This window comes from Microtus pennsylvanicus, chromosome 6, assembly GCF_037038515.1.
Source record: "Microtus pennsylvanicus isolate mMicPen1 chromosome 6, mMicPen1.hap1, whole genome shotgun sequence".
NCBI lineage: Eukaryota > Metazoa > Chordata > Mammalia > Rodentia > Cricetidae > Microtus > Microtus pennsylvanicus.
In genome coordinates, this window is record NC_134584.1 from 108,433,298 (window position 1) to 108,458,862 (window position 25,565).

The window sequence follows — 25,565 nt, forward strand, 5'->3', positions numbered from 1 at the left end:
CAGTCCCTAGAACTCTCCTTACAGACAATCCCGAATCACCATATGGAGCTGGGAACCAAACCCGGGTCCTCTGCAAGAGCAGTGTGTGCTTTTAACAACTGAGCCATCTCTTGAGTGCCCATTTTATCGAGACAAGGTCAGGCTGGCCTTAAACTTGCAGCATTCCTTCGACTTGCAAATATTTCCATTACAAGTGCACAGCACCCCACCCAGCCCCAGCACTTGTTCTGGCCAAGGTTTACAAGAGTTTATTTGATGCTTTGGCCTCCAGTACTAATCCTCTATAGTTCTGCTCCCCACAGCTCTCCTGAAAAAGTGTCCTTTGCCCAGAACACATGGACTGTGCAAGCCTGATCTGGAGCACACTCTGTATTGTATTAGATTTCTCAGCAGTATCCAGCAGGCCGTCCTCCAGGAACTAGAACCACTCTAGTTCTTACCGTTGGGACACACTCACTTTTTGTTTCTTCTGACCATGTCTCAGGTTCCTTAATGCTTTTCTTCACCTCCTTATGTCTCAGTGTCTGGTCATTTCCTCCTCTTTGCCACAGACAACCTTATCCTGTGGTCATATCTGCTGGAAATCCCCCAAATCTATCCCAAGACCTGGTGGTTGAGTTCTAGGGTAGGAGAAACAACTGCTGCTTATCTGGGATGTTTTCTAGTTCCGTTACTGTGAACAGAACAGCATGAAGCCTAGCAAACACCCTGCCTATTGTTCAAGTTAGAAACCTAGAATTCAACATGACTCTTTTTTTGAGTTTTTATTTATTAAAAATTTCCACCTCCTCCCATTTTTCTTCCCCTCCCCCTCCCTCTCCCTCTCCAGTCCTACAAGCAGTCAGGGTTCCCTGCCCTGTGGGAAGTTCAAGGTCCTCCCCCCTCCATCCAGGTCTAGGAAGGTGAGCATCCAAAGCGACTAGGCTCCCACAAAGCCAGTTCGTGCAGTCACCATGACTCTTGCTTCCTGTCCCTGAACCGATAAAATGCCAAGTCCTTTAGATCAACTGTCCACAGCTATGCCACAGGTCTTCTCATAGAGTGGCTTGTCAGATGTGCCAATGGCTTTAATCCTAATTTTTCAGTAGGCAGACATAGGTGGATTTCTAAGAGTTTAAGGCCAACCTAGTCTACATAGTTCCAAGCCAACCAGAGTTACTCAGCTTTAGCTGTACTTGGTACCACATACCTATAATCTCATTGGTCAAAGGGTTGAGGCAGGAGGACTGTGAGGTCAAAGTGAGAGTGGATCTAAAAATAAACGCTGCATTTTTGGTTCAAGTACAAAATGAAGTTGACGAGGGGCCCTTACTGCTCCAGTTCTATCCTGTCATCGCAGAAGTTGATGGCCTTCTGTATTTTCCTCATTTCTCATTTTTCACACCCTCCATCCCAACCTGAAGCAAAAAGCAAAAACTGAAAGAAACTGCCAAAGTTAAAGGGTGAGTAGAAACTCCCTCTCCCGGCTCCTAGCGGACGTGAATGTGGGACAAGGAAAAAATGGGAATAGGAGCCCTGCCGTGCAGCAGAGTCTGGAAGAGCAGTAGAGGACAGCCTGGCAGTCCTGCTCTCACGGATCCTGTATCCTTAGAAAGTTCAGGGCTGGAGAGATGGCTCAATGGTTCTAGAGGACCCAGGTTCAGTTCCCAGCACCCACATAGCAGCTCAACTCTAACTCTAGTTCTATGGGATCTGACACACAAACATAAGTGCAGACAGAAACACTAATACACAGAAAAGTAAATATTTTTATAAAAAGTTTAAGAGAGCTTGCTGGGTGTGATAGTTCATACCTTTAATTCCAGTGCTTGGAAAACAGAGGCAGGTGGATCTCTGTGAGTTCAGGACAGCCACATTAAAGGCCTGTGCTACTACCGCCCGGCTCATTTTATTTTTAATTACGTGTATGCATGTTAGTGTCTGTGACCGCAAAGGTAGAAGGCGTCGGATCGCTTGTAATTTCGGCACTTGAGAAGTGAAGGAGGAAACCGAGTTCAATGGAGCTAACTGCAAGAAACCTTGTTACGAACCAAAAAAAAGGAACTATTTTAGTGTGAAACGAAGAGATGCAGTGAGTACTAAGTTACTCTTTGCCGAGCTCTTGGGCGTTAAGTTACAATGAGACCACACCTAGCCAAGTAGGCTTGCTTACCCACGCCGGGGCGGAGCGCGGGTGGGAGACGACCTCGCGGGACAGGAACTGACGTCAATTCCGCGCACATCTTCTTCCGCTCCGCCCGAGTGGCGCTTGGCGCGGGCTGGGGTTAACGAGGTCCGGAACCTCTCGACAGGTCTCTCCAGTCTTGGGACCATGGCCACCGACTCTTGGGCGCTGGCGGTGGACGAACAGGAAGCCGCTGTCAAGTCGGTCAGTGGCCTGGCGGGGTTAGGGGTCTCGGGAGGCCGCCGTCTCCAGCTCGGAGACCTCCGTGTCGGGTCGGCCCGCGCGCCGCTGGAGTTTGCAGCGGGCAATCGCTTAGGCTGATTTGCTCCTAGAGCGCAGAAAACCTGCTGCGAGTTTCTTTCTTTCTTTATTTTTTTATTTTATTATTTTTTTTTTTTTTTTGGATTTTCGAGACAGGGTTTCTCTGTGGCTTTGGAGCCTGTCCAGGAACTAGCTTTTGTAGACCAGGCTGGTCTCGAACTCACAGAGATCCGCCTGCCTCTGCCTCCCGAGTGCTGGGATTAAAGGCGTGCGCCGCCACCGCCCAGCTCTGCTGCGAGTTTCTTATCCGAGTGGACTGGAAAGTTTTTCCCGTGGTGACTCTGTCCTCACTATGTGTGCGAGGCCCCAAACTGGCTTTCTCTTGACCTTTCATAACAAATGCCATCATTTTCATTGCTGAGGGGCAGTTTTTGAGCGCGTTTATGCCTCTTTTCACCTAACGGGTCTTACATTCATGTTTAATGTGGTTGGCAGTTTGTAGCTCTCCAGAACAACGGTTTTTGTTTTTGTTTTGCTTTGCTTTAATGCATCACATAACTACAAATACAAACTGTTTAGTTAATATTTTAGTGACGTTTAGTTTCATTTTTTAAGGCTTTTTTATGGTGGTGGTGGTAGTGCGTTCGAGACAGGGTTTCACTTAGTGTGGGTTGGCTTCTTATTGTGTAGCTGAGGCTAGCCTTCAGAATTCTGGGTATCTTTCTACTCCATCTTAAGTGCTAGAGTTACAGATTTGATGCCTTTGTTCTTATTTTAAATTTATTTATTATGTATACAATATTCTGTCTGTGTGTATATGTATGTCTGCAGGCCAGAGAGGGCACCGACCTCATTACAGATGGTTGTGAGCCACCATGTGGTTGCCGGGAATTGAACTCGGGACCTTTAGTAAGAGCAGGCAATGCTCTTAACCACTGAGCCATCTCTCCAGCCCCCTTTGTTCTATTTTTGAGACAGACCAGATGACCTGCAAATTACTGTTTAGTTCAGGATGGCCTCAACTACTTTCTTTTAATATCTACTTATGTCTGTTTTGTGTGTATCTGTGTACCATCTTTTGTGACTTCGTATGTTAGAAGAGGGTGTTGGATTCCAGGGATATGACGTGAGCCTTTCTGTGGGTGCTGGGAGCCAAACCCTGGACTTCTGCAAACTCTCTTAACCACTGAACCATCACTGTAGCTCCTGTATTTCTTTTTTAAACAATTAATTGTATTTTGTGTATGTATGTTTGTTTTAGCATGCATGTGTGTGGGGGATGGATTTCAGTTCATCAGTTACCCACTGAGCTATCTTATGAGTCCCAGGCTAAAACTTCAAATTTGATGTTTGGTATGAAATTGTCCCTAAAAGATAGTGACTGGGAATTGTTTTCAATTTAATTATGTGTGTTTGACATCACACTGATGTCCAGTATGGCCTCAAACCCCTGGACTTCAGTAATCCTCCTGTCTTATCTGGAATTGCAGGAGGGTCCCACCGTACCCACATTTCTGGATTTTTTTTTTAATGTACTAACCAAAGCTGGGGACTTAGTTTTGTAAGAAACACTTGCCTAGCTTGGACTTTACCCCTGCACTGCTGGGGGTAAAAGCTGAGTATGTCCCTAATCTCATTATGATGTGAATGTCACCAATACCACCTAAACACCCTGGATATTTGACCTAACCATTCTGCTTATCAGAAGGCTGATGTAAATCCCCTTGAGATATACTTCACCACCACCACCCCAACACACATACACTTTTCACCTCCTAGACACGCATTTAGCAAAGTATTGCAAATCTGAGAGCATTATAGTGGTTCCAGGAAGGATAACAGTTCAAGCTAACACTTTTAATCTCAGCAGTTGGGAGGCTGAAGCAGGTGGATCTCTGAGTCTGAGGACAGGCTTGTCTACTGAAGTGTATGCCAGCACAGCCAAAGTTTGTAGAGAGACCCTGTCTTACAAAACCAACAATTCAGCCTGGTGGTGGTGGTGGTGCACGCCTTTAGTACCAGCACTGGGGAAGCAGAGGCAGGTGGATCTCTGTGAGTTAGAGGCCAGCCTGGTCTGCAAGAGCTAGTTCCAGGACAGGCATCAAAGCTACACAGAGAAACCCTGTGGGGTTTGTTTGATGGGGGCATTGACTTTGCTGGGTTTTTTGTTTGTTTGTTTGTTTTTTAAGGCAAGTCTCATGTTGCACGAGCTGGCTTCTAACTCATGATCTTCAACTCCTGTTCTTGCTGTCTCCATTCCCCAAGTGCTATAGATAAAGGCCTGTTTCACTGCACCCAGTTCATTGTAATACATCTTAAACTAACGCACCATGCAGGTTAAAAGGATAGAGGACTATAATTTATTTGCTGTTAATAGGGTTAAAGAGGCTGGGGCATGGTTTATGCCTGCCATTAAGGACACAAGTTCTGTGTCCTGCTAGCATCACCCAAACTCAGACAAACAAAAACTTGGATATGTTCTAGAAAGAGTGTAAGTCAGAAGAAAAGCAAATGCTCAAAGGCTTTCTCCCCCTTTCTCCTTATACCATTGTTTAATCCATGCCTACCTCCTCTTTTTATGCTGCTGAAGAAACATGAGATGCTTTTGCCCAGGCTTTTAGCACTTCCGTATTGAGTGGAACAAACTAGTTCCCCAGCAAGCTCTGCAGTAGTTTCTGCTAACCTCTCACCAGGCAGCAGCCCCACTGCCTCCCTTGGTTGGTTCTCTTGCTTACTGTTTCCTTTTATTCTTACTCAGATGAGCAGTTTGCAGATCAAAGAAGAAAAAATCCAAGCAGACACAAATGGTGAGTCACTGGTAACCACAGACGAGGTACAGAGTTGCACCTGCATCATTGGTGACTGCAGACGAGGTACAGAGTTGCACCTGTGTCACTGGTGACTGCAGACGAGGTACAGAGTTGCACCTGCGTCACTGGTGACTGCAGACGAGGTACAGAGTTGCACCTGCGTCACTGGTGACTGCAGACGAGGTACAGAGTTGCACCTGCGTCACTGGTGACTGCAGACGAGGTACAGAGTTGCACCTGCGTCACTGGTGACTGCAGACGAGGTACAGAGTTGCACCTGCGTCACTGGTGACTGCAGACGAGGTACAGAGTTGCACCTGCGTCACTGGTGACTGCAGACGAGGTACAGAGTTGCACCTGCGTCACTGGTGACTGCAGACGAGGTACAGAGTTGCACCTGCGTCACTGGTGACTGCAGACGAGGTACAGAGTTGCACCTGCGTCACTGGTGACTGCAGACGAGGTACAGAGTTGCACCTGCATCATTGGTGACTGCAGACGAGGTACAGAGTTGCACCTGCGTCACTGGTGACTGCAGACGAGGTACAGAGTTGCACCTGCGTCACTGGTGACTGCAGACGAGGTACAGAGTTGCACCTGCGTCACTGGTGACTGCAGACGAGGTACAGAGTTGCACCTGCGTCACTGGTGACTGCAGACGAGGTACAGAGTTGCACCTGCGTCACTGGTGACTGCAGACGAGGTACAGAGTTGCACCTGCGTCACTGGTGACTGCAGACGAGGTACAGAGTTGCACCTGCGTCACTGGTGACTGCAGACGAGGTACAGAGTTGCACCTGCGTCACTGGTGACTGCAGACGAGGTACAGAGTTGCACCTGCATCACTGGTGACTACAGACGAGGTACAGAGTTGCACCTGCGTCACTGGTGACTGCAGACGAGGTACAGAGTTGCACCTGCGTCACTGGTGACTGCAGACGAGGTACAGAGTTGCACCTGCGTCACTGGTGACTGCAGACGAGGTACAGAGTTGCACCTGCGTCACTGGTGACTGCAGACGAGGTACAGAGTTGCACCTGCGTCACTGGTGACTGCAGACGAGGTACAGAGTTACACCTGCATCATTGGTGACTGCAGACAAGGTACAGAGTTGCACCTGCGTCACTGGTGACTGCAGACGAGGTACAGAGTTGCACCTGCGTCACTGGTGACGCAGTGGGCCTGTGCTAGAGTCGCTCGGCAGATGTCAGCCTAGGATGGAGCCCAAATGAGGAATTAGCATGTATTTCTGAAGAGGGAATGTTTTCCAGATTTTCCCAGCTTCTGATGCTTTAAAAACAAAAGTCACAACCAGGTGGTAGTGGTACACACCTTTAATCCCAGCACTTGGGAGGCAGAGGCAGGTGGAGGTATGGGTGTGAGGCCAGCCTGGTCTTCAGAGTGAGTTCCAGGACAGCCAGGACTAACACAGAAACCCTGTCTACAGAACAACACACACACATGTCACTGTTGGATTGTGTTCCTGTTTACCTGATACTAAAATCTTTGAAACCTGACTAGGTTCAGGCTAGGCATGGTGGCTTCCCCCTGTGATTCCTGTGGTCAGGAGGATTGTTGAAGTTTTTTAGACCACCTCCCCTACTTTACCCCAGGACTATATAGCAAAACTCTGTCTCAGAAACAAACAAAACTCAGAAAGTATGAAAAGGTACAAGGCCTCCTTTCCACGCTGCTCCAGAGTTTGTTGTGCCCACCTGTGTTCATTTGCCGGGGCACTTCTAACAAATCACCCCAAGCTGGGTAGTTTAAGCCATAATAGCTGCCAAGTGTGGTGGTATAAGCCTTTCATCCCAGAAGAGGCAGAGGCAGGAGGATTTCTGACCTAGAGGCCAGCCAGAGCTATAAAATGAGACCCTTTCTCAAGAAACAACAACCCACAGTAGTTTATTGTCTCAAAGCCCAGGAGATTAGAATTCTAAAATCAAGGTGTCAGCAAAGTTTGTTGCTTTTGAGGACTTATAGAAAGACCTTATTCCAGGCTTTTGCTGGCAGATTTTGGTGTTCCTTGGGTTTTAATGATTTTACCCAGATCTCACATGGTGCTCTCCTAAATAGCATTCCTTTGTTTATTGATAAATTGATTGACCGGATGCTTAGAAATACTGAGGGCCACACTCGGAGTCTTAAACATTTGAGGTAAGTGCTTTGTCACTCCTCGGCCCTGGGTTCCCCTTTTGATATGGATTCAGTAATATTGGAGTTGAACACATTTAACCCCATTTCCTGAGGTACTGCGGATCAGGACAGGATAAATGAATTTTAGGAATACTCAGTTAAATCTGTAACACAGAAGTAACTACTGTTAGTGACGTTTTACTTTAGTTTCATTTGGCTTAATTGTTTAAGTCTATTCTTTATTTATTTATTTTTGATAGCAGGGTCTTGCTGTGTAACTGAGCCTGGACTTGAATTCATAGCATTCCTCCTGCCTCCGCATCTCAAGTGCCAGGATTACAAATTTGTGTTACTCTACATGGCATTGAATTTTTAATATTCCAAAGTTGCCTTATATAAGGCGAATAAAGGTAGAGATTCATATTTTCATTGTTTCTGTTCTCTGGTTCCTCTCTCCCTATCACTTCCCTCTGAGAGGTGACAAGATAATGCACAATATACCTGATTTTTTCCCATGCAACAGTATAACTTACAGGCTCTCCATATTGACCTGCACAGCATTGCATTATGTTGATACATTGTTCATCAGTCATGTAGGGTTTGTCTCAGTTTGATATTATTAGAAACAGTATGTCTCAGAATATCCATGAGCTTAAATACTTTATATTGTGCAGTGCTTTTCTACAATAATTTACCCTGAATAGATTTGCTAGGTCAAGAGTATAAGCATTTGAAAAACAAATTGTGAGCCGGGCAGTGGTGGCACATGCCTTTAATTCCAGCACTCGGGAGGCAGAGGCAGGCGGATCTCTGTGAGTTCGAGGCCAGCCTGGTCTGCAGAGCTAGTTCCAGGACAGGCTCCAAAGCTACAGAGAAACCCTGTCTCGAAAAACCAAAAACAATTGTGGTGTGCTGGAGAGTTGCCTCAGTGGTTCAGAGTTCTCGTTGCAGAAACCCAGTTCTTTTCTCAGCACCACATCAGGTGGCTCACAACGTCCTCTGAGGACACTTGGGCACTCATGTGCTCAGACATTATATAATTATGACAAAAATAAGTCTTTAAGAAATTTCATTATGCTATATGTGTGTGAGTGATGACGTGCCGTGGTGTACAGTTGGAGGTCTGAGGACAACTTAAAGGCATTGGTTGTGTCTGCCTGGTGTGACCTGGAGATTGAACTCAGGTCATGAGGTTTAGCAGCAAATACTTTTACCCAGTTATTCAGTTTTTACCTTTTATTATTATTATTACCTTGGCTTTTCAAGATAGGATTTCTCTGTGTAACTGACCTGGCTGTCCAGAAACTCGCTCTGTAGACCAGACTGGTCTTGAACTCTGAGAGATCTGCCTGCCTCTACCTCTCAAGTGCTGGTATTAAAGGGTTGTGCCACCAACACCTGTCTTACAAATATTTTCAAAGTGGTGGTGAGGATATATCTTAGTTGGTAGGCTGCTGGACAGCATGCAGGAACCTGGATCCAATTCTTAGTACCATATGAACCAGGCATGTTGGTGCTTCTTTGTAATCTAAACCCTTGGAAGTAGAATCAGGAGAATTCCCTGCCACATAGCAAACTCCAGGCCAGCCTGGGCTGCATGAGACCCTGTCTCACAAACAAAACATAAAGTACCCTCTGTAAGATTGTTTTATTTTTAGTGTTTTTTGGAACAGGGTCTCCGTGTATAATCTTGACTGATGTAGAATTTATAGATAGAAAAAAAAAGAATTTATAGATAGTCCAGGCTAACCTCAAATTCATGAGTGAGCTTGCTTCTACTTCCCTAGTCCTGGGATTACAGATATTCACCACCATACGAGGCTCTTTGTGAGTGTTCTACAATTTTATATTTCTGTCGACAGCCTGAAAGTGTCTGTTAACCCTACAGTCTAATCACAAAATGTTTAGTCAGATTGGGTTTTTCTAGTCTTACAGGTTAAAAAAAAATGGCGAATAGAATTTGCTACGTAAGGTGTAGCGAGCTGCATGGAGTCACACCTGATGGAGATGTATAATCAACTCCTGAGATGGCTAAGGCCTGACCTATGCTATGATCACGCAATGATTATCAGCTGCCTGCATATGCGTGAACCTATGGGCAGTGCCCACCTGGCAGTTCTGGGTTGGCATCCCATGCCTACTTAAGGGCTGGGAGAGGTTTGCCCGGGGAGAGGGGAGGAGAGAGAGGAAGTGAATAAAGTCCTGGAACGGACTGCAGTGAGAAGAGCTCCGGTGTGTCGCGCGTCATCCTTCTGGACGAGGGTGGACGTAACAGTAAGGCTTTGCTGTTTTTTAGGATAATTAAGTCAGAAATAAAATGTTTTTGTGATTCTAAGTTTAAATTTAAGTTTTTTCTTATGTTCTGAACATGCTTCATAAACATAAAATCCATTAAATATAAAAAAGCCAGTTCTTTAATTTGTTCACTTTATTGTTAATGTTTATGTTGTCCTAACCTGTAGGTGGGTTTAGTGTTTGCCTTTCCGATGACAGCTGTTTTCTTGTGCAGGTGTTATCAAAACCAGCACCTCTGCGGAGAAGACTGAGGAGGAAGAGAAAGGTAACCGTTCTTTGACGTTCTCCTGCGAGAGCCTTGCTGTGCCCAGGACTTGGCCACGTGGAGCTGGAGCCACTTGAGTTGTGAGGACAGGAAGTGAGGGAAAATGAAGAGTGCACAGTTGGTTTCTCGCTCTTTGCTCTTTGGGTCCCACCACCCAGCTACCAAATGATCACCCGGAGGCGTATTCCTTCTTATGAATGCCGGGTCTTAGCTTGGCTCATTTCTAGCCAGCTTTTCTTAACTCAGCCCATATACCTTTTGCCCTGGGCTTTTACCTTTCCTTATTTCTGTATATCTTTTCTTTCCTTCTTATTCTGTGTGTGTCTGAGTGGCTGCCCCTGGCACACTCATCTCCTCTTTTTCCTCACTCCTTCCTCTTCTCTTTTTCTCCTTCTGTTTATTTTCTCTGCCTGGCAACCCTATCTGTTGCTTTCCTGCCTAGCTGTTGATCATTCAGCTCTTTATTTGACCATTTTAGGTGTTTTAGGCAGGCAAAGTAACACAGCTTCACAGAGTTAAATAAATGTAACAAAGGAATGCAACACATCTTTGCATTATTAAACAACTGCGCCACAACATAAGCAAATGTAACACATCTTCAAATAATATTGCAAAACAAGAGTGTGTTGTCCTTGAAGCCAAAAAAAATGTCCTCAACAGTGGTGTGTCAAATCTGGGAAGGTGGTGGCTCATCCAATAAAGTGCCCCGTCCCCCCCTCCATAAAATCGTGACCTGAGTTTGTACCCCCAGTTTGTACCACACAGTAACTAGGAGCAGTAGCATGCATCTGTGAGCCTAGTTCTGGTGGTGGAGGGGTGGTCTGACAACAGGGGGATCCTGAGCTTTCAGCCGAACCAGTCTAAAATAACTCTAGGCTCATTGAGAGACCCCATCTCAAAAAATAAGGGGACAGCTGCCAGGTAGTGGTAGTGTATGCCTTTAATCTCAGATTTGGGAGGCAGAGGCAGTCGGATCTCTGTGAGTTCGAGGCCAGCCGGGTCTACAGAGCTAGTTTCAGGACAGCTAGGGCTGTTACACAGAGAAACCCTGTCTTGGAGAACAAAAGAAAAAAAAATGAGGGGACTGAGCAGTTGAGGAAGATTCATGATCTCAGTCTCTGACCTCCAAACTCATGTACACAAGTATCCATGCACACTTTTGTACTCATACAGACACATTACACACCAAGTGTGTTGGACATGCACCTCAATGACAGAACACATGTCCTGTGTGTGCTAGGCCCTGAGTTTTATCCCTAGTTCTGGAAAACAGAAACAAAAGGTGTCACTATAGCCGGCAGGGTCATTGAGGAGCATCATGTGCCTGCAGTCTCAGCTATCTGGGAGACTACAGCAAATGAGGTTTAGAACAAAAAATAGCTTGTTCATTGCAAGGACAGGAATCCCAGAACTCAGGACCCTGTGTCAGCAGGGAGCTGTGCGCTCATGTGAGACAACATTAAATACATTAAAACTGGAAGGGAGTGGGGCTGGGCTTACCTCCACCATGAGTGCTTGTTAAGGCCTGATGTGGAGATGGGGAGACAGTGTTTTCTCAAGGGTGGCCTCGCCTCGTGTGGGTGAAGAACGTCTGCTTTCCTCCCGACAGAGGACAGAGCTGCTCAGTCTTTGCTCAACAAGCTGATCAGAAGCAATCTTGTGGATAACACCAACCAAGTAGAAGTCCTGCAGAGGGACCCAAGCTCACCTCTCTACTCAGTGAAGTCTTTCGAAGAGCTTCGTCTGTGAGTATTCATTGCTTTGAACAGCTGTTAACTTACCTAGTCCCAGTGAAAAAGCATCTCTGAACTGGGCATGGTGGCCCTTTAATCCCAGCACTCAGTAGGCAGAGGCGGGTGGATCCCTGTTAGTTCAGTCTAGTCAGAACTACTTAGAGAAATCCTGTCTCAAAAACAGCAGCAACAATTAAAAGCTGGTGGTGGTGGCACATGGCTTTGGGAGGCAGAGGCAGGCCTGGTCTTCAGAGTAAGTTCTTACACAGCCAGTGCTACATTCTTCTGGACTTTAACTTTGGTTTTAAAAAAGGTTTTTGTTTTTAAATCATATTTACATCTTTGAGTAGGTAATAATCTACATGATTTGCTGGATGGTGGTAGCACATACCTTTAATCTCAGTAGGTGGTTCTCAAGGCTGGCCTGGTCTACAGAATAAATTCCAGGACAGCCAAGGCTACAGAGAAAAACCCTGTCTCAAAATAAATAAATAAATAAAATAAAAATCCCCAAACAAATAGTCTATATGTTTCAAAAATTAGTGCGGGAGGTCGAGGGTTGTGATAGAATGAGTACTTGCTTAACAAATATGAGGTCCTGTTTTTGATCTCTAGCACTTCACAAAGCTGGATTAGGTAACACACCTGTAATCCCAGCACTTGGGAGATTGTGAAAGCAGGAAGGTAAAAAAAAACTCAGGGTCATTCTGGACTAGAGCCAGTTTGAGGAAACTGTATGAATAAGTTTACAGTGATGGTCTTCTCACTTTTTTTTTTTTTTGCTACCGTTTTTCTTCCAGTATAGCTTTTTTCTTTTTCTTTGGATACTAAATCTCAGAGTGGCCTGGTGGTGATGTAGGCCCATGATCTAGCTGCTTTGAAGTACGAGATCAGAAGTTCAGGATCTGCATGGGTTACAGCGTGCATGGGCTCTCACTGTGTACCGTGCAAGCCTTTGCTCCCCCCTGAGCCTCGTGGGTAACTAGGGCTGTAGATGTGCACCACAGCACGTGATTTCTTAGAGAGACTGAAATGCTGCAGATTTAGTCAGCATAGCTGAAAGTCTTTTTTTTTTGTTTTGTTTTAAATACTCTTAGAACTTTGAATAAAATATTGACTGGCAGGCGATTTCTGGATGTCAGGAACATGTCTTATTAGGTAAGAACTTCGGATGACCCCAGGGTTTACAAACATTAGTCTTCTTTTTAGAAAGTGTCTGAAGAGCCCGGATTCCTAGAATGCAGCAAAGCCTTCGATGGGCCAGGCTTTGAGGGAAGGAACCACTTAATGACAAAGCGTACTCACTAGCTCTCAGAAGGGGTTTTCTGTATTTAATTGTTTGGCAGGAGACAAAGCATTGTCTGTAGTCGACACCACTGCACCGACTGCTTGAGAATGCCAAATGGATGGAGCTCTTGTCAAGTACTATGTGTGTGAGAGAGAAACCCGGAGGACATCCACTGAGCTCGACATCCCAGGGATCCTCCTGTCTGCACCCCCACTAGCACTGAGATTACAGGCTTGTACCACTACCCCTTGGCTTTTGAAGTGGGAACTAGACATTTAACCCCAGGCCCTCATGCTTGTGTGGCAGGCACTTTGCCAGTGGAGCTATCTTATCACAATCATTTTTCATTTTTAAGAAACAACCGTTTGTTGATAAGAGTTTCATATAGTACATGCTGGCTTCAAACTCCCTTTCACTGAGGATAACCTGACCTACCTACCCCTACCTGCCATGTGCTAGGCTTTCGGGAGTGTGCCACCAGGCCTGGTTCATTCGATTCTGGGACTGTTGGTAGAGTAAGCTCTCCACCAATTGAGCTACATCCTCAGCCCTTAAAGTCTGACTTTTACGGTTTTTCTGGAAATTAGACTTTAAAGTGTTCCTATGTTAAAGGTTTCATTTATTCACCAATCATCTGTTTTTGAGATGGGGTTTCTCTGTGTCATTCTGTCTGTTCCAGAACTCACTCTGTAGACCAGGCTGACCTCAACCTCAGAGATCCACCTGCCTCTGTCTCCTGAGTGCTGGGATTAAAATCATGGAAAAAAAGAAAAAAATTATTTTAGTTATTTTATTTTTTGCCTGCATGAATGTGTGTGCACAATTTGTGTGCTATTGGGGGTGGGGTCAGAAGGCAGTAGACCGCCTGGGACTATAGTAGAAGGCGTGAGTCACCATGGGAATGAATGCTGGAGCAGAACTCAGGGCCACAGGAAGAGCAGCCAGTGCTCTTAATCACTGAGCCACCTCTCCAGGCCCTCACCTCTTACCCCCCCTCCTTTTTTTAAGGTCTCACTACCTAGCCTGAGGTAGCTAAGGACTAGGTAGTGTAGTTTAGTCCTAGGATCCAGTGATCCTTCTGTCTCAGCCTCCTAAGTGCTAGGATTACAGATGTAACCAGTTGAGCGAGTTCTTCTGAGCTCAGCGTTTTAAATTCCTTTCATTTAAAAGACTTGCCCTCTCAATTCAGCTGTTTTTGGAATAATTGAGTTATGTAGCCACATGACTAGCCTGGAACTTACAGAGATCTTCCTGCCTTGGCCAGCCAAGTGCTGCAATTACAGATCTGAGCTAGTGCTTGGAGCTTGAATTGTCCTCTTTGGCAGGTTTTCTCTTATGTATTCATTGTAAGGTAACTGGATGGAACCCAGATTGCATAGAGTTCTTGGGTTATTTTATTGTTTGGGTTTTCTCATTATTTGTGGGGCTTGTGTTCGTATACTTGTGATGGGAATGCATGTGCAGACACTTGGAGGCCCGAGATTGATGTTGGGGAGTCTTCTCTTACCATTTCCCACCTTGTTTTTGGACAGGGTCTCTCTCTCTCACTGAACTCATAGCTTACCTATTGGCTAGACTGGCTGGCCAGCAAGCTGGGAATCCGGCATCCCCACACGCCTTTCAAACACTAGGTCCACCTAGTGTTTGCCACCGTGCCCAACTTGGATTATTTTATACTTAAAGATTTGAAATGCAAGAAAACTAATGAACCAGTGGAACCTCTTGGGTTGGTGAATCACGACTAGATAGTAACTTTTTTTTTTTTTAACAAGCAAGTTAGAGGCTGTCTTTGTTACCAAATAGAAAATACTAAAAGGTTTTGTGTCTGAGAACCTACATATGCCAGAAGAGTTTGCCTTTTAGAGGTGGAGAAGAATTAGAGAATTTCTTAATTTGATTTGGCTTTTTTATTTTATTTTGTTTTTTTGAGACAGGGTTTCTCTGTGTAACAGTCCTGGCTGTCTTGTAGACCAGGTTGGCCTTGAACTCAGAGATCTGCCTACCTCTGCCTCGAGTGTTGGTATTAAAGGAGTGTGCTACCACTGCCTGGCTTTTTTTTTTCTTTAGCATTTTTATTTAAAATATAAAATTCTCAAATTTATGTGTGTGGGTGTTTTTATGCCTGGTTCCCTTAGATGCCAGGTGAGGGTGGTCAGATCCATAGAACTGGAGTTGTGAGCTGCCACATTGGCGCTGAGAATCTAACCAAGCTCCTTTGGAAGAGCAGCCAGTGCTCTTATCTGCTGAACCATCTCTCCAGCCCCTTTGTCTTTTATTGCATTCATTGTGTGTGTGTGCATGTGCAGATGTTACAGGGTAACTTGTGGGGGTCAGTTCCCTCTTTCTACCATGTGGGTCCATCTGACAGATCAAAGTCAACCAGGCTTGGTAGCAGGTGCCTTCACTCACTGAGCTATCTTGCTAGTCCTCCCCTACTCCCCCTTTTAAAAGGTAAAGCCTCACTCAGTAGCTTAGACTGACCTGGAACTCATGTGTAGCCCAGGATAGTCTGCAACTTGAAGCAATCCTTTTTCCTGAGCTTTCTAAGTGTTGGAATTATTGGTATGAGACACCATGCCCAGCTATTAGCTTTTCTGTGAAAAGCTGAACATCTGTGCTGTGATCCAGGCTCTCAAGACAGAGGTGGAGGTAAATAATCAGGAATTCAAGGCTACCCTCAGCAACATGGATCAAGGCCAGCCTGGATTATGTGAACTCTTTCCTTTAAAAAACAGAAGCAAAAAGCTTCCTGGGCTGGCGAGATGGCTCAGTGGATAAAGACATTGCTGTGCAAGCTGATAACTGTCATCTAATCTACGGAATCCATGGTAGAAGGAGAGGACCAACTTCTAAAAGTTGTCCTGTAACCTCCCATGTGCATGGGCCACCGCAGGTGAGACCCACACTCACAGGTGTGTCATGCACCTAGGCACGGTAATGATAAATACATAAAAATTAAAGATAAGGGTGTTGTGTGGGTTTTGTTAGATGTTTTGTGAATGTAGGGGTAGTAGAGAACTTATTGTAAACACAGCATAAATGTAATATTAATTGCTATTTGCTATGTAGTTGATTAAGAGCTTGTTGCCAGGACTAGGAATGTAGCTCAGTTGGTAGAGTGCTTGAAACCCTGGGTGTAATCGCCAGCCCTGCATAAACCAAAAGTAGTGGTGTGGGCCTATCATCTCAGCACTCTGGAGGCGGGGACACAAAGCAAACAACAAATTAAGAAGTTGGTGCTTTTCTAGTCTTGTTTTTTAGACTACTGCACAGTAGCCCAGGCTAGCCTTGAATTTCCGGCAGTCCTCTTATCTTAGTCTATCAAGTGTTGTGATAACCAAGCATGATGTAGCATGTCTCTTAATCTAGTCTTAGATTTGACTAGATTTAATCACATCTGTCTAAATAACCACACTTACCTGGTTACCATAGAAACTGACTTAATCACTTTTTTTTTTGGTTGCCCTGTTAGTCCAGCTGGGCACATAAAATTGGAGCTCAATTTTGGCATCTGAACCAAAAAATAAGACTTTTAGGATAGCAGTGTACTTGACTTGGTAGAGTGCTTAGCATGCACAAAGCCCTGGTACTGTGTAACTGTGGTGAAGCACTCAGGAGATGAGTCAAGATGGGCTATAGTGAGTGCCAGGACAGCCAGGGCTACACAGAGAGACCTTGTCTCCAAGAAATAAAAATAGTTTTTTAAAAATAAGGCAAACCAGCCGGGCGGTGGTGGCGCACGCCTTTAATCCCAGCACTTGGAGGCAGAGGCAGGCGGATCTCTGAGTTTGAAGCCAGCCCGGTGAGCAAAATGAGTTCAGGATAGCCAGGGCTATACAGAGAAATCCTGTCTCAAAAAAACAAAAATCAACAACAAAAAGGGTAGAATGATTAGAATAATTAATGGTAGCCTTAACACAAAAATACATATATACATAGAGAATAAATAAATGTAAATTTTAGAATAATAGTTTGATTGAGATAGGAAGCAACATGTCTTGTTAGATCTAGGGTAAGATGTCTAAAAACATCTCATTTCTACCTTGTCTCCTAGGAAACCACAGCTCCTCCAAGGAGTCTATGCCATGGGCTTCAATCGACCGTCCAAGATCCAGGAGAATGCGCTGCCCATGATGCTTGCTGAACCGTGAGTACAGACCCAGCTGTACCTCTTCATAGGGGATTTTGAGTTCAAGACCAGACTAGACTGCAGTGAGATATTGTCTCAGAATTAAGTAAATGAATAAATAAATCCGGAAATAATATTTGAAAATTACTTCAGAGTTTGGAATGTACCTCATGGTAGAGCAATTACTCGGCATTTATTTATTTATTTATTTATTTATTCATTCATCCATCCATCCATTCATTTTTGTTTTATTGAGATAGAGTCTCACTATTTAGTATTGGCCTACCTGGAGCTGGCTGTGTAGAGCAGACTGACCTAAAGCTCATAGAGATCCGCCTACCTCATCCTGCCGAGTGCTGGGGTTAAAAGTGTGTGCTAACATTCCTGACCTTGCTTGGCATTCTTGATAACTCGGTTTAGTCTCTCCTTCTTCAAAAACAAACACAAGGCTGGCGGTGGTGGCGCACGCCTTTAATCCCAGCACTTGGGAGGCAGAGGCAGGCGGATCTCTGTGAGTTCGAGACCAGCCTGGTCTACAAGAGCTAGTTCCAGGACAGGCTCCAAACCACAGAGAAACCCTGTCTCGGAAAAAAAAAAAAAATTGGTTCAAAACTATTTTGAGGGGCTGGAGAGATGGTTTAGCAGTTAGAGTACCTGCTTCTTTTCCAGAGGATCTAGGTTCAGTTCCCTGCAACCACACTGTGATTCCCAACCATGTATATAACTCTAGTCTGAGAGGCCTATAAGTGGTGCACAGAAATACATGTAAGTGAAACCCATTCACATAAAATAATTACCAAAAATACTACATTGAAATTTTTGAGCTCTGCGACAAAAAGTATACAGAAAGATACCAGTAACATCTCTCTAGCTTTAGAATATAACATTACTCCAGTTATATGTGGAACAGCCCTAAACCCTCCTCTCCCACCCCTTTGCCTACCTCCTCTGAAGCAAAGCCACCTGAGATTGGTTGTTATCTCCTCGGGTGTCTTTGTGCTTTCATTGCTCCGAAGGGTCGCTCGCATGTTTTTTTAAGGTTTATAATTGGTTTTTATTGATTCCTTCTCCCCTTTCCAGATTGTTTTTATTAGTAAAGCAGCAAATGACCTAGTTTAATGTCTCAAGCATTTTGAGCTGAGGACTGTGGCTCACATAGTCTGGGGTTTCAAAATGAGAGCATGGACACTGGTCCCCTCCCACCTTTCACAGCACCCCTCCCCCCCAATCAAGCCCGTGGAGCTTGCGTATTTTTAAAGCCTAGACTATATTTTCTATATTTTGTGTAACCTTTTTAGCTCAGCTTCTTTCTTCCTTTTTTTTTTTTCTTGGATTTTCGAGACAGGGTCTCTCTGTAGCTATTGGTACCTGTCCTGGAACTAGCTCCTGTAGATCAGGTTGGCCTTGAATTCACAGAGATCCGCCTGCCTCTGCCTCCCGAGTGCTGGGATTAAAGGCGTATGCTGCCACCACCACACATCCTTAATTTCAATTTCTATTCAGTTCAGAAACATAGATAATATGATGAAACTTGAGAAAGATTCATTATAAGAAAAAACATTCCAGTGTTTGATTACTTGTTTTTTGTTTTTTTTATATATATTTTGTGTGTGTGGTTGGTTTGGTTTTTGTTGTTTTGTTTTGTTTTCCTCAAGACAGGGTTTCTTACTATAATCCTAACTGTCCTGAACTAGTTCTTTTCTGGGGTGTTGGGAGGGGATAGTTCAAGACAGGGTTTCTCTGTGTATGTAGCCCTGGTATCCTGGAACTCTGTAGACCAGGCTGACCTCAAACTCAAGAGATCCATCTGCCTAAGCCTTCTGAGTGCTGGGATTAAAGGTGTGCACCACCACTGCCCAGCAGAGTTTGACTATATTTGGTTTTTGTTTTAAGGTTTATTTATTTATTATGTATACAGTGTTCCGTCTACATGTATACCTGCATGTAACAAGAGAACACCAGATCTCATAGATGGATGTGAGCCACCATGTGGTTGCTGAGAATTGAACTCTGGAAGAGCATACTGTGCTCTTAACCTCTGAACCATCTCTCCAGCCCAGGATGTTTCAGTATGTTTAACCAATATTAACTTTTTTTTCTTTTTTGAGAGAGTGTCTCACTATGTAGCACTGACTGACCAGCAACTTACTGTTGACCAGGCTACTCTTGAACTCAGTAATCTACCTGTTTCTGACTCCTAAGTGCTGGGATTAAAGACATGGATCATCATACCTTGCTCCAATATTAAATTATTTCTGTTCTTTGTCAATGCAGCCCACAGAACCTGATTGCCCAATCTCAGTCTGGTACTGGGAAAACAGCCGCCTTTGTTTTAGCTATGCTCAGCAGAGTGGAACCAGCAGACAGATACCCTCAGGTGAGTATAGAAGCCTGGGGCTCTGGCTTGCCTGTCCTGATATGGAGTACCGCCATTTGATGAGGTCTGACTAACATCGCACCTCAATCATTGGCTCCTGCAGAGCAGTTAGTGCTTTAGGCCTTGACAGGGCAGAATTCTTTTGGAGACAGCAACTTTAAGCAATGGTTTCTTAAGGCCTCCACCAATACCGACCCTGGGCTCGCACTAGGACAGGGTTCCTTACAGAGGCATTTGTATACAGGTGAGCAGTGGGGTCTGCTTGAGGAGCAGGCCTCCTGCACTATTTCAGGAGGTGATGGCATCTTGTGGGCTTAGGCCTGTTGTCTGTGACTGAACTCATCTGTGGTTTCTCCACCAGTGTTTGTGCCTGTCCCCGACATATGAACTGGCACTTCAAACGGGAAAAGTGATTGAGCAGATGGGCAAATTTCATCCAGAACTGAAGCTAGCTTATGCTGTTAGAGGCAATAAACGTGAGTATAAATAAAGGTGAACCCTAAACAGGGGTCTTGGAATCTGTAAGCCTGGCCTATGTCTGACAGCACAATTAGCTTCTCATAATGGAAGGTTATTGTGCATGCACTTACAACTTTATAAACAGTTATATCAGTTTCAACCTGAGTCAGCTGAAGTTTCTGAGTAGTGGTGTGTGTGTGTGCGCGCACGTTACAATAGAGATTTGACCTTAGGAAAACTAGCTATACAAGAAGAATGAATGTCTGTAGGCCAGAAAGCAAAACAAAGTCTGTGCCAGGATCCTTGACTGAGCTGCCAGTGTAGGAGGAAAGAAGTGAACTACATGGGAAGGTGGATGGTAATGTGGGAAAGGAACACTGCATGACGTTCAGGTTAGGAGAGGGCAGGGGAGAAGGCTGCGGTGTTCAGAGCCCCTGTTCTTTCAGAAGACCTGGCTTCAATTCCCAGCACCCACATGGGGCAGCTAACAACTGTCTGTAGCTCCAGTACCAGGGGATCTGGAACCCCTTCTGGCCTTTGAAGGAACCAGGGATGCAAAACACCACCCCTCCCCCCATTAAATTTTTTTTCAAAGTTTTTAGGAGAAAGGAAAGAACTTGCACGTTTTTGTCTACAATGTACTATACCGGTATTGTTTTATTTCACAGCTGAAGAAAGCAAGACTTAATTAAGGATGACCCTTGTGTGTTTTATTTATGTGATAGGAGTATGGTAGCCACTGTGTGTGTGTGTGTGTGTGTGTGTAGGAAGTCAGTTCTTCCCTTCCACCATGTTGTAATCAGTATTGAATTTGTGGTTCCCAGTATTGAACAAGTGACTTTACTCACTGAGCCATCTTACCAGCCCTCACATATGTTTTGAAATCTGGAATTGATTTGTTCTGACAGTTCTGAAAGGATGTGTAAGACTTTTATTTCCAAAGCTGGCTTTCCTTTGTAATCACCTGAAGAAAACATGTCTTTCCACAGTGGACAGAGGTCAGAAGGTCAGTGAGCAGATTGTCATTGGCACCCCCGGGACCGTCCTGGACTGGTGCTCCAAGCTGAAGTTCATTGACCCCAAGAAGATCAAGGTGTTTGTTCTGGACGAGGCTGATGTGATGATAGCTACTCAAGGCCACCAAGACCAGAGCATCCGCATCCAGAGGTAGGACCTGGACCAGGGGGACCTCCAAAGCCTCCTCTTGCATCTTTGGGTTCTCTGCTCTGCTCTGGGCAGCAGTATTTATGGGATGGGCCATTGACACAGCAGCTCTCAGCATGCTCCCAGCCTGGGGTGAGAAGGGAGACCTGGGACCCTCACTCAGCCCAGTACCACGCTCGGTCTGCTCCTCCCTCCTCAGGATGCTCTGTATCCCACTCAGCCTGTGGGGCTGCAGCCCATGCAGGCTGCGGAGGCTGGGCTTGTGTTCCTTCTGGCAAAAAGCTTGAAGTCGTGCAAAGTGCCTGGGCCTCCACTTGCAGGATGCTGCCCAGAAACTGCCAGATGCTGCTCTTCTCTGCTACCTTTGAAGACTCAGTGTGGAAGTTTGCCCAGAAGGTGGTCCCAGACCCCAACATCATCAAACTTAAGCGTGAAGAGGAGACTTTGGACACCATCAAACAGTATTATGTTGTTTGCAATAACAGAGAGGAGAAGTTCCAGGCCCTGTGCAACTTGTACGGGGCCATCACCATCGCCCAAGCCATGATCTTCTGCCATGTGAGTAGCTGTGGCTGCCCTGCAGGGGATATTCACTGCCCTACCTTCGTTCAGCCCCACTTCCTTTGCTCAATAGAACCAAATTCTCTGTGTGGCAAGGAACTGGCTTGTGGGAATGGGGAAGATGGTTTCTTTGATAGCCACGTTCCTGGAGTTACATAGTTTTAACACAGCATTGCCAGAACAATATCTATTTGTAGGGGATATGTTATTGAGAAAATCTAAAAGAAGTTGCTGATGATTAAATTGTCACAGGAAGAAACACTTGAAAATACTGTTAGGGAGAGATGGCTCAGTGGTTAAGAGCACTGGCTGTTCGTCCAGAGGTCCTGAGAGTTCAATTCCCAGCAACCACATGGTGGCTCACAACCATCTGTGATAAGATCTGGCCTGCAGGCAGAACACTGTAAACATCAATCAATCAATCAATCAATCAATCAATCAACCAATCAACCAACCAACCTTTAAAAAAAAACCTCTTAGGAACAAAAGATTAAGACATCATCCTCTGCTGGGCGATGGTGGCGCACTCCTTTAATCCCAGCACTCGGAGGCAGAGGCAGGCGGATCTCTGTGAGTTCGAGACCAGCCTGGTCTACAGAGCTAGTTCCAGGACAGGCTCCAAAGCCACAGAGAAACCCTGTCTCGAAAAACAAAAAACAAAAACAACAACAACAAGACATCATCCTCTGTTAGTTCCAGACTTCCCCTGTGATTTTATTTGGTTTTTTTTTTTTTGGGGGGGGGTTGGTTTTTCAATACAGGGTTTCTCTGTGTAGCCCTGGCTGTCCTGATACATGCTGTGTAGACCAAGCTGGCCTCAAACTCAGATCTGCCTCTCTAGTGCTGGGATTAAAATTGCAAAATGTTCTCTTCAGCCCCTTATTTATTGCCTTATTTTAAAACTGAGGCAGTTAAACCTGAGAATTGCTTATTACATTCAGTAGTTTAGTCTCTTGAGACTACCATTACTCAGGACCATCCCTTCATATCTCTGGCAGCATGTCAGGCTCTAACCCGGACATCTCCAGGAATCTGGATAATGGAGTAATAGTCTTGTAGGATTTCTGATTTTCCTTATCTCTTTTGTGACCTATCCAGGTTTGTTTTTGTTTTTGAGATAAGGTCTCAAAATATAGCTCAGCCTAACCTTCAACTTCAGGTATTTCTGCATCAGCGTTCCAAGTGCTAGAATTACAGGTGAATTTTTTTTAAGGTTTATTTATTAATTATGTATACAGCATCTGCCTACATGTATTCCTGAAGGTCAGAAGGGGCACCAGATCTTATTACAGATGGTTGTGAGCCACCATGTGGGAATTGAACCCAGGTCTTCTGGAAGAACAGTCAGTGCTCTTAATCCCTGAGCCATCTATTGGCCCATAGGTGAATTTTTAAAATTAATTTTGTTTTGTACATATGGCATGTCAGGATATCTGGGACGTCGGTGCTCTTCTTCCACCATGTGAGGTCATTAGGCTTGGCAGTGAGTATCTTTGCCCACTGAACCATTTCACCAGACCCAAGTGTATTTTTATAGTAGGAACATTGTGAAATTGTTCCCCAGGTGGTATTTTTGCTAGCTCTTGTGCTGTCAGATTGGCAGTTTTAGCATATTTGATGTTTAGCTGCTAAGTTTCAGATAGACTCTTCTGGATCTTCAGTAGTCCCTCTAGGTACTAATATTTCTTAAACATTTGTGGGGTTTTGTTTGTTTTCTTCCCCAGACCCGCAAAACAGCTAGCTGGCTGGCAGCGGAGCTCTCCAAGGAGGGCCACCAGGTGGCTCTGCTGAGTGGGGAGATGATGGTGGAACAGAGGGCAGCTGTGATTGAGCGCTTCCGAGAAGGCAAAGAGAAGGTCCTGGTGACCACCAACGTGTGTGCCCGTGGTGAGCAGAGGCTGGCCCCGTTCCCCAGGCTTGGGGTCCCAGGCCCTCTGAGGAAGGAAAGTGCCTGTATCCGTGGTCTCATGGTAGGGCTTTAGGTAGGGGCGTCCCTTTGTAGGAGAGACCGATTCCCCTTGGGCAGTAGGAACCACTAGGAGGAAGCTGGTAATCCCGACTTGGTGTGAAGAAACTCAGGCCTCCAGACACTTGCTTTTTGTTCTTCTGCCGAGGCTACCGTCCTGTAGGCGTCCTCTTTAGTGCCCACAGCCCAGACATGACCAGCCCAAGCCATGTCTCCAGTGGAAGTGGGTGTGTGTGGCTGACGGTGGCCCCCTTTTCCCCTGCCTCCCTCCAACCCCTTTGTGCAGGTATTGATGTTGAACAAGTGTCTGTCGTCATCAATTTTGACCTTCCTGTGGACAAGGACGGGAACCCGGACAACGAGACCTACCTGCACCGCATCGGGCGCACGGGCCGCTTTGGCAAGAGGGGTCTGGCTGTAAACATGGTTGACAGCAAGCACAGCATGAATATCCTCAACAGAATCCAGGAGCATTTTAGTGAGTCCCTGAGTTGACTGTGCCTGGAACCTTTTCAGAGGGGAGTGTGGGAGAGGGGAGGTTTCCTTTGTCCCTGCATATGCTGCCTCCACCTGGGCCTTGTCAGGGAGATCACCTGCACATTCAGGGCTCAGGGACTGGAGTATCAGTGCCCTGGGACCTGCCTAGGGGGACCTGACAACCTCCCCGGGAAGTCGGTATCAGTGACCAGGGCCCTGTTGCCAGCTACTCAGGCTCAGGAAGCCTGCCCTGTGCCTGGAGGAAGCATCACTGTCCCACAGTGAGGCGCCTCCCCAGACTGCCATGCTGCTCTGGGTGATGTCCGTTGCATTTCCATGATATTCCACAGTGTTCTTCCGATCTTTTTTTCTCTCAGATAAGAAGATAGAAAGATTGGACACAGATGATTTGGATGAGATCGAGAAAATAGCCAACTGAGAAGCTTCACCAGCAACTGGCACCACCCTCAGCACTGTCCCTGCCTGGGAGCATGGAGCTTTCATGGCATAGGCCTTGACAGGCACCTCAAAGACCAAGGCCTGAGTAGAGACTACCTACCTCATTCAGAATTACGTTTGAAACTGACAGATTTGTGCAAACCGTGGGGGGACATGCAAGGAAAATTTTTGCAGTTTAGAAAATAGTCCTAGACACATGTGGTGGCGCAGACCTTTAATCCCAGCACTTGAGAGGCAGAGGCAGGAGTGTCTGTCATTCCAGGCCAGCCTGGTCTTCAGAGTTCCAGGGCAGCTAGAGCTACAAAGTGAGACCTTGTTTGCAAACATAGTCCTCAGCTCTGTCTCCCTTTAAACCCACATTGTCTCTTCTATGGCAGTATGGTTGCGACTGGTCATGTTTCAGCCCAGAACTTGCTGCCCACTCCCTGGCTCCTGTGTTTGGACCAACCTCCAGCCTTGAATAAATGACAGAGAAAAAGGTGGTTCAGAGACCAGGAGAGCCCTGGCTATAGCTTAGATGCCTTTTATAGTGCAGGTAGAGCCCTGAGTGCCCATCCCTCCCATAGCCCCTTCTCTCTTCCTGCTGGTGAGCGTCTTGGCTGCCGCTTTATTCTTCAGATTGGCGACAAGATGGAACTCAGCAAAATCACAGACTCACAAGGGAGACCTATTGGTCTACTGGGTAGACAACCCCACTGAAGATGGGGCCTGTCTTCCCTTCTCTTCCACTCCATCTGTTCTGGACCTGGCTCATTGTTTGGTTCTAATCCATGGGATTTCATGCCAACAGCAATTTAGAAAGGAAGTTATGACCAAACAAAAAAATATTCATTGTGCCGTTAGCAGACTTATGGATTACTTCATACATTGTATGAATAATATTAGATAAGGCACAGTGATAATACATCATTTTCAGAAATTTTTAAAATAATTATGAGAAGCAATTTACTAATCATGGTTTGTTATTTGTATTTTTATGCTTACTAGACTAATATATGCGCATTAAAAATTGTGTATGATA

The 25,565-nt window shown here is 45.5% G+C and overlaps 1 protein-coding gene across 1 annotated transcript; it reads left to right on the forward strand.

Moving 5' to 3' along the window:
• The first annotated feature begins 2,212 nt into the window (after nucleotides 1-2,212).
• LOC142852473 (ATP-dependent RNA helicase DDX19A) lies at nucleotides 2,213-25,565 on the forward strand. Its single transcript, XM_075977318.1, has 12 exons — nucleotides 2,213-2,368; nucleotides 5,184-5,232; nucleotides 9,881-9,931; nucleotides 11,541-11,676; nucleotides 17,007-17,099; nucleotides 19,356-19,458; nucleotides 19,820-19,934; nucleotides 20,907-21,084; nucleotides 21,402-21,639; nucleotides 23,367-23,529; nucleotides 23,895-24,086; nucleotides 24,463-25,565. The coding sequence occupies exons 1-12, from the start codon at nucleotides 2,312-2,314 to the stop codon at nucleotides 24,522-24,524; spliced, it is 1,437 nt and encodes a 478-aa protein (XP_075833433.1). The 5' UTR covers nucleotides 2,213-2,311; the 3' UTR covers nucleotides 24,525-25,565.